A 9891-nucleotide genomic window follows, 5' to 3' on the forward strand; every position below is an offset into this window, starting at 1 on the left:
AATACATGAATGTATGAAATGTACTGCAAAATCTCCACATCCCCAGAGCTGGAATTACTTAGATGTAGCTTGAGGACAAATGGACGTCTTTCTTTTTTCTAATCCAATATGAGGAAAGAGTCCTTTGATAAACCGTCAGATGTATTTTACAGATTATACCACTGAGATGTCAGTTTGATTTAAGATTTATTTGTAACATGAGGATTGTAAAATGAAATGTAATCAAAAATGTGAGGTTATATAATGGGCTCAAGTGTATCGGAAAAGAACAACAAAGTCAAATAGCAGTTCACGATTTATTTACTGAATAATTTTGGACAAAACACCAGAATCTGTTACGATACAATCAGAACATCTGAGGCAGATATCCCACCATGCACCACCCCCCTCCGTGAAACAAAACGGACTAACATTAGCACCAACTTAAATAAAAAGGTAGCTCAGTCTACAAAAACAATGAAAAGCAAAAAGGTTTTCCTTTTTTATTGAAAAGCAAACTCAGAAAAGTAGCAAATTGAGTATTTTCATTCACTTTAACTTTTCTTAAAAAACAAACACCCTCCTCCCCCCACCCCTTCCCCCCCTGCTAGGCAGGCTATAGCATTCATGGGGGCACATGCCAAAGACTAGATAAAAACACAAATTCAAGTAACATTGAGATACGACAAAACATGTCCACTGGTACCCATTCCGAGCATGAGCCTTTCAAAGAACCTACGCAGGCAGTAGAAAACTAACATGGGGTCCTGGTAGTGAACACGTCATAGCATTACTATCACTGAATATCTCCTGTCAAGTTTTAATAAAGAAATTAGAGAGATCGGGTGGCATGGGCTTGTCGGGGGCAGCGGAATACTGGCACAGAAGAAATTGTGTATTCCAAAAACTTCGGACTGACATTTCCCTCTCCTGTCCTGTGTCGAGATATTGCCTACATCATACATGAAAAAGGAATCTCTGAATAAAGAAAAACCCTGCAATGTACTTTTAAATATATATATTTATATTTATTTATATATAATATATATATATAGCTGTTACAATTTAAATAAATGTTACGTTCTCGTTCCTACAACTGAAGAATGGATTTAAATAAGAGGAAGCTAATTTTGAAGAGTCGTCCATTCAAATGCACGATGCCGTGTTTGGAGGTTCACCGAGACAAAACAGTTTTAAGATTGAAGTTAAGGGAGTGACAGTTAAGCAGCAGTAACGACAGAGTGGAATAGCTTTAACACAAATAAATGTAAAGGAAAATAAAAGAAATGTGGTGGTGAATGAAGCGTGGTAAAGGCATAAGAGACTGAGGAAGCAGAAAACATACAAATGACTGAAAACAAGGCCTTCAAGGAGTTTAGTGATGTTAGAATAATCGATCATTTAAATTTGAGAAAAATTAGATGACAAAACAAAAAGTTAAGCATGAAACAAAGACAATGTCAAACATGTTGATGATAAGAAACAGCTTAAGATGCTCAATTTTTTCATCCATCGGTCCCGGGTCATAATTTGTTTAACAACACGTTGGATTTGTGATTACTGACCCTGGGCCTTCATTTTAAATTGGTACCACCTGAAGCTATGACGAAAAACCAAGCAGAATTTGTATGAAAAAGTGTGGTGTTGCACTGTCAGTTCATTTTGAATTGTTCTCCTTGGTCTCCTGTGTCCCTTCATGCTTTCCATAGTGTCAAAAATGGAGAATGTGTCTACTTTTATGAGCACCACATTAAATCAAACAGATCCAAAAAAAAGAGAAGAACTTTTGCTACATTGTTTGCAACTTGCATGTCTGGCGGCAGCCTCCCCGAGCGGGAGGCGCATCGCCAGGTGACGTATAGATGCCATTTGTCATGCCAGGCTCAAGGTTTTCCATGAAATGGTGGAAAAAGGGAAACAGGATGGAAACACCTTTATTACGAGTGACAAATGTTCATCTATTAATCTCTAATCTACGTTTTTTTTTGGCTCTGCTGTGAGCGTGGCGAGCCGGCCGTGGCGGAGTCGTCCCATTTGTGCTTGGTTTTTGTCGCTCAGCTGAAGAACTGCTCCAGCTCCTGTTCCATGTTCACCTCAGGCACCATCTGCTCCTGCTCCCGCTCCCCTCTGCCGGGCACTGCGGGGCCCCCTAGTGCTCCGGAGGAGGTGAACCAAGGGTGCTCCAAGATCTCCCGAGAGGTGAGGCGCTCTGCGGGTTCCCGGCGGAGGATGGAACGGATCAGACACTTGGCCTTGGGTGTGAGCGTTTCAGGGATGTTGAAGTGGCCCCTGCGGATTTTGCTGAACAGAGAGCCGGGCTCAACGTCGTGGAAAGGGTAGCGCCCCACAAGGATGGTGTAAAGCATGACGCCCAGGCTCCAGACGTCAGCTGCCTTTCCCGAATAGCTGCCGTTGGCGTTGAGGATCTCGGGACTGACATAGGCAGGGCAGCCATGTTTGTCTGACAAGGAGTCATCATGACCGTCCAGGATATAAGTGTCCTCAAGGCTCTCCAGCTTCACGAGGCTTCTGGAAACACAAACAAAACGCAGAAAAACATAAGGATATCGCCTAAACCAAGAATGGACACACAAGGGTCTGTTAATCTGAATTTTATTAAGAGGTAATTATCACCAAAGGTTCAATCTTTTGGATGCCAACTAACAGAGAATTAAATACAGAAGACACTCAAGTGGGGATAATTTGCTCAGATGGGCATCTTAGGAGTTTAATATCCATTGCTCTTGGATATCAGAGAAACTAGAGCACATAATGCTCAAGGCTTAAGTTTGACATTTCCTTTCACTCAGATAAAAGCCCATGCAAAAAGCATTGATGTACAAATGGGCTTTCTAAAAGACCTCCACAATCCAAAAGAAAAACAATTACGGGTGACCAATCGTCTTAAGATGCATGCATAGAACAGTTTGGCTCAATGTCAAGGATCTGATAATGTGGGTTTTTTTTCTCCTGCTCTTTCCACTGAAAAATAGCATCTATTTGTGCTCTTCTCCAAACCCCACAATACCAGCTATGATACCCTTGAGTGCTGATAATAATGGCTGGTTGTTTAGAAGAGTTCACTGTAGAATCTGAAGAGTCTCAGGCAAGAAAATGTTCCACATTCATGGTAAGAGACACTTGTGGGGCTGAGCAAACGCTGCCATCTGCATGCGAGGTCCCCGAGACATGACAGACAAAGAGGCAGCGTTTGTGATAGTATCGACTGGGAGCTACTAGAATAATGGAAACCAACAAGCACTGGCTCTGACATATTCCAGAAAGTGTTGCCATCTGCGACATGTGCATGCATACACCGTCCCATTAGCCCACACACTGGATCATTGGCAGTCAAAGTAATTTGCTTTCATTAATAGGCAGTTTCACATTTTCTAATCAGTTTATTTGTGCCAATGGCCCATTGTTCCTCTGCAATATATATTTTTTTAAATACAGCATATAAACACTTATTTTGAGGATAAGCGCAAACCTTTAATTACAGTGTAGAGGGCTTAGAAATACAAAGAAAGACTTTTAAGAGAAGCTAATTGTATTTATTCAAGCAAGCTCAATGCATGCTGGTAGTAACATGTCTCATAAGCTTGCTGTAGGAGATGCTTATCAACAGTGACTGTTAAAGTAGCTGTGTTGGATTCCAATCTTTGACCGATGCCCTTTAAACAGGCAGCTGTTTGGTCAAAGGCCAACAGCGGTATAACAAAATTGAGTCAGGGAACTAGGACACACTGAAGGAGCTACTCAGGTATCATTATAAGTCTGGTCTTGTTCCTTTCCTTCTCCTTGCATTCACTATCGCCTTTTAGCACACACTTGGGCTCAAGCCAGAGTGATCTTAGGTCTCTTAAAAAAAAGGTTCACTGAGCCAGGAGGTCTGAAAAGGTAAAAGGTGTAAGAGGATTCTTGACAGGCCATATAGTAAATGTGACTCAATACTGCCCTGCACTATCACTCTTAATATTCACCCGGCATTAATCATCTGATGGGAGGGGAGAGTCTGGCATCCCAGCTCTGCTCATGAGCAGTCTAGATGTGACATTCAAGGTCATTGGACTGAATATGCGGGACGGCTCATCTTCCTTTTTCCACAGTTAGTGCCAAAGTATGACGTCACACATTAAAATAGAGGGCATCAAGTGTAGTCTGCGCCTCAGCCATGGCTCAGAACTGACTTTGAAGAAGTTTGAAGAAAACTTTAGCGTTAGAATTGAGACTGTAAAGCAAAGTCTGAGAAACATTTACTAAAAATAAAAGATAAAGTATAAAGTTAATCAAATCTCAGGTTGCTGTGGCAACAGATGCCTGGATTTTAAGCATGTAGTTCTCAAATGCTGCCACCAGAGGTCAGTAGTGTTGTGTTGTACAGGTGAGTTTCTACAGATTTCTCCTGCAGATGAATACAGAACTGTAGCAGTGGAAAAAGCTTAATTTCATTGGTCGACTGTCATGCAAAAAAGCCAGTCCTGCTAACCGATCTGTCCTTGTTGGAATAAATGCACTGCTATTATCCTCCCAGGTGTGATCCCATATGCCATATATACTGTATATGTGTCATTCACTACTTAACATACGAAAATAGCTCCTAGACAGGAGGGCTTATGTTTCCTGTACTCTGCATAACATCTGGGAGAGGCATGCCAGTCTTGTATCGTCTCAGTTTACAGTATCCTCTGTGTAAGCGGAGACATGGCACAGATAATACTGACACGGTCACATTATGTAGTTACATCACATACAACATGTTAGGCAAGAAAAGATTCCAAAGTAAACAGTGGCTAGTCGATGTGCAACGGAAAATACGGGTTCTGCAGAACTCACCTGTCCTCATTCTTGAAGACAAACTTCCTCAGCTTGAGGTCGCGGAGGACCAGTCCGTTGTCGTGGCAATGTGCCACAGCCGAGGCTATCTGATAGAACAGTCTTGCAGCTTCGTCCTCCCGCAACTTCTTGCAGGTGCGGACGAAAGAGTGCATGTCGCCATAGCTTCTCTCGAAGAACACATAGGCTCGAGTCTCCCCGAGCAAGATCTCCAGGATTTGGTTAATGTGCTGGTGCTGGCCCAGAGCAAAGTAGGCCGCCAGCGACTCCTGGTATCGGCCAATGTCAAAAACCTGCAAATATAAGAGAGGAACACATTTATACTTACAGTCTACATAGCAAAGATTGATTTTAGTTTAATGTAGGGTGCTACAGTCTCATTAGGTGCTTGTTTTTGTAGTCTATTTACCACATTTGGATGACGCAAAACTTGTGTTTACTGTTTTAGCAGAGGGAGTCAGGTTGCACAGAGGCAAAGTGAAAGCATCATGTTAGTGAATGGTATTGTTCTGCAGCCAGGGGGTTGCAGTGTCTCTTTTGTTTCCATGGTAACCCCCCATTGACTCTCAGCACCACCAGTTCAGGTGATACTGCTCCTCTGCTCACACTCAATAAAAAAAAAACACCCCACAGCTCTCAAGATCTGAAGCTGTGACCTGAGCTTCCTGCTTGGAAGGAGAGATCAATCCTGGGAGTGGGGATTGATCGCTGCTGTATTGTAAGGGAGATGAGGTCAAAAGGCAGTTAGCTTACAGGCTGTGCCAAAGGCCATTAATTTGTTATTGCTATGACGAAACGTTATCTCGTTCCTTAAGTCAAAAGGTACGGGTTATTGGATATGTCATACCTTATGAGTCCAATGGTGCATGTAACCATCGTCTCTAATTCACTTAAGCCTGCTTAAGCCGGAATGTACCTCAGGGACAACCCCACTGCCCTTATAATCATCCTCATAATCAGTAATACACCAATGTCAATATGGGCTATAAATGTGTTGAGGGCAAGCTTTAAGGTTGTCCTTAACCTTGAGGGAAAGTGGTGTATTTCTCATTGTTAGAGGGTCAATGCCAGAGCCAATCAAAGCAGCTGGCTGAACTTGCAAAGTTCCCTAACACCGTGTGCTTTTCTCTCAGCACAGCTGTCCTCGAAAGATTACAATCCCACTAATATTTGTGCAATACGACTATGCTCAACCACCGAATATAAAACCAAGGGTGAAACAATACGATTACAGCATTGCACTATAAAAGAGACGCCATGGGTAAGCGAGAATAGCACGGAGAGAGGAGTGTGTGCGTGGTTACTCACTCCTTTGTCAACGTTACATCATGCAATCCAAACCACGCAGCTCGCCCCATTCACTTTTTCCATTAGGCTGCTCTGCCAGCTCTCTATTTACAATTCAAGGAATTATTAAAAAGTTCAGGGTGTGGACTTGCTGCAATAGCAAATCCATTGACACCAACTAAGCCATTTCTCTGCAGAGTATGTTCATTACATGTTGGGAATGGGGACTATTGAAATAAATAAATTAATGTGACAATGAATGCAAAGGAGTAAAACCTGTAGGAACACTTGAATTTGTCCTGAAAATGCTGTTTTTCGGCATTGCAAACCCCCTGCTTGAACAACGGTACTGAAAATACTCTCGGGCTATTTTGGTAGGATACGTCAACCATGTTGATTACGGTACTAACCTTACATACGAGCTCTTCCCCGCTGTGCAGGTGGGCGGCTCTGAAAACGTGGTCTCCCTCCAGTGGCTCCAACAAAAGGTAGTCCCCGATGCGGGAGATACAGTGCGAGGAGTCCGGGGTCTCCGGCGGGCTGGGGGACCCGAGGTTAGGACTGAAACTCTGGTGCGACTCTGTAGTCCTTAAACAAGTCAAATCTTCGAAATCATGCGATTTATGCCGCGATCTCCCATAACGTGAAATGTTAATTGGATTTGACCTCTGTATGTTCATGAGGAATAAGTGTGATACCTCCACAGATCCGGGGGCCTTCCTCCTTGTTCTTCTCCTCTTCGAGTACGGCACCACTTTGCTGTAAACTCAGTGCAATAACACAAATCGGGAGGTACTTCAGGAAATCTTGAATACAGTTGAAAATGTAATTGCTCCTTGTTGTTAGGGAACGTTGCAGACTAGCAACAGGAGAAGCCGGTTGGTTTTCGCACAACAAAAAAGAGGTCAGTATATTTTTTTTGCAGAGTTCAACTGTTCATTTGTCGTCCTTTGTTTTCCATTGAAGAGATAAGGCCAGGCTAAAATGACAGAATATCTGCACCAAGTCGACTGTAAACCCTTTGAACAAACCTGCTGCAATTTCATTAACGTTAGCAGTGCTAGCAGGCACGGCGAGACTGCAACAAAGGCTACCAAAGTCAGATTTTACAATGAATGAAGGGTGCTAAGTTACCCCACAGCTTGTTTGCTAGCTTATCTTGCCGGTTAATGGTATGGCACGTTTCATAAAACAGAAACAATGTGTTGGATACAGCTTTGAGGCACGGGAAAAAATGCACACGCAAAAATACAATGCAAGCTATATATAGGTGCTGTATTTAGCCGAGATCTGACAGTCAAATGATGGCTAGCAGGTGCAGAGCTAACTGGTTAGCTTCCTTTGCTAACTAGTACCAAGTTAGTGCACGGCCTTGTTCCCCAGGATCATATCCATGCACGGCAATTGTCACCTATCACAGAAGGAGCAAACCCCATCCGGAAAAAAAACTGTAGCTCTTTGTGTGCGGGAGTCGACGTCCCCTCTGTTTCTCTGGGTCTAGTCCTGTGGAAGAAAAGTGTCGTCTGTGCTTTATGTCTGCTGCTGTAAGCTTGCTGTGAGGAAGGAAGGGACGGCCGGCCGACTTTCCCAGGCCTATCCCTTGGTTCAGCAGGACATCCTCTCTCCCGTGCTGCCGCTGTGTTCTTACGTGGTTGGGAATCTAGTCCATTCAGTGCGGAGGGAGGCCAGCGGAGCAGCACACACTTCACACACTGCGCCTGTACAGAGTGAGAGAGTAGCCTGCCTGCCTGGCGGAGGGGGGGGGTTCCTTCCACCCACACACACACACACACACACACACACACACACACACACACACACACACACACACACACACACACACACACACACACACACACACACACACACACACACCGACCCGCCTCCTGACGTCACTCCATCATCGAAACCCCATTGGCTCACAAGCTGAGTTATAATGCAGTGCAGTCATGTGAGAACCATAGTGTGGCTACACCCCCCATAAATCTAAATGCATCGCGCCCTGGTAAATTGGATGGGGTGTGGGTGAGGGTATAGCTACTGTACGTGCTGTGTTACAAATGTGTTTCCTCCTGAAATGTCATTCAAGGGAAAGCAAGGGGGATCCCACTCTCACAAAAGCACACAGTAATAATACTGATGTGCATTTGCATTCATACCATTCATTAAGGTGTCATGAGATGAAAATACTAAAGGTTAGCTGTACAAATAAATGCAGCAAACAATGTTATAACATATGCTACTGATGTCATTCAGTGATGAGCTATTGCACTGCGAGGATATGTAAGCAAAATTGCAACAAATATACCAAAACTATGCATTATGATAGAATATAATTATGCATTAAAAATAAGCCTTCAATACACAGTAGGAGCATGAAATACATGATGGCAATAATAAAACAAAAGGACTAAGAATGTGATGACAATAATCAGTGCAGTCTTTGTCCTTGAGAAAAAAAGCTTATATGATTTTTTAAAAATATGTAAAAGCAAAGTATGAGCTTTGCTGTGATATGGGATTGTATTCCATATATTTGCCAAGTGTGGAATAAAAAGTCTTGGCCACAGAATTATATTAAAAGCTGGCACAGGGCTGTGTGCTTTAGATACTTCGCGTGTAACAAATCCCTGTCTTGCAGAATTGTGCCCACATAATATATTATAAAGAGAAGGTTGGATGAGGTTCATTATTCATTGTTCTTCCTAGATTACCAGGGGGTGTGACAGCAGGATTGTGCAATTCCATATACGAATCCAGGGCGGTGAGAGGAATGCTTGCAGCTGGATGCTGGACACTGACAGAAGTGTTCCATTTAACCTTTATTCCCCTGCTTGCAGGCAGTAGCAGCAAACACACACACTCACACAAACATGCACTATTCTAAATGTGTGTTTCTCGCTCTCTGCCTGAATAAACCCCCGCAACATGGAAATGCATCACACAGAGGCCTCTCATCTCAGAAACGGTGGTTTACAGTTTCAGAATGTGGCTTCACCCACAAGCTTTTATATATATCGCAGTCCTCAAGATTGTGTGTATGTATGTGTCTGGGATCTGTGATATAATCTCTGCGAGCCACCCACTTTATTCCTTGTTACAACGCTGGAACATTCTTCCCCACAGAACAGCTTTTCTTTTGTCTCACCGAACAATATCAACATGCGGCTGAATGATGGACTTTTTGCAGGTTACATCTTGGATAAACGTGTTGATTTATTCATATTTCACTATAGCACATTTCTGCTTTATGACAGCACATCCAAATGTACCCATCGCTCTAACCCCAGATAGGGATTCCGTTAAGCGTGAACCACAGCTGTGCATGAATGAGAATAATAATCCCTAAAGATTCCCTTTGCCCCCATTCCGATACACACTGTGTGACTCATGCACAGTAGAGAGCAGCACTCGAGAAAATCCATTGAGGCTCATCAGCTCTCCAGACACGCCTACATGCCGAGGAGTAACGGCAGGCTGCCCCACGGTGTCTTCCAGCGAGAGCTTCTGTATACCACTGAAGCAGGATGTGTCCTGGAAGCTACAGAGGTCAATGAGGACGGGTGAGCATCTCTAAATCCCTGGAGCGCGGTTACTCACCAACTTCCTAATATGGCTGTGTTGCCCTGCAGGGAATGATCTAAGGTCAGTTTCCCCTGTAATGTTGACGTTACAGGAAGGCCTAAGGATTCAAATCCACCAGAGGAATGTGTGGTTGCAATTCAATGACATTTCTTAGAATGCATCATGAAAACCCACTCAAATTAGAGCTATTTTCCTTGCGTTGTG

The 9891-nt window shown here is 43.4% G+C and overlaps 1 protein-coding gene across 1 annotated transcript; it reads right to left on the reverse strand.

The window, feature by feature from the left end:
- Positions 1 to 288: 288 nt before the first annotated feature.
- trib2 (tribbles pseudokinase 2) lies at positions 289 to 7865 on the reverse strand. Its single transcript, XM_010773594.1, has 3 exons — positions 6513 to 7865; positions 4816 to 5108; positions 289 to 2508 (listed from the first exon to the last, which is right to left on the reverse strand). The coding sequence occupies exons 1-3, from the start codon at positions 6780 to 6782 to the stop codon at positions 2034 to 2036; spliced, it is 1038 nt and encodes a 345-aa protein (XP_010771896.1). The 5' UTR covers positions 6783 to 7865; the 3' UTR covers positions 289 to 2033.
- Positions 7866 to 9891: the final 2026 nt, after the last annotated feature.

Source organism: Notothenia coriiceps, unplaced genomic scaffold, assembly GCF_000735185.1.
Source record: "Notothenia coriiceps isolate Sejong01 unplaced genomic scaffold, NC01 NC01_scaffold00000339, whole genome shotgun sequence".
NCBI classification, from domain to species: Eukaryota; Metazoa; Chordata; class Actinopteri; order Perciformes; family Nototheniidae; genus Notothenia; species Notothenia coriiceps.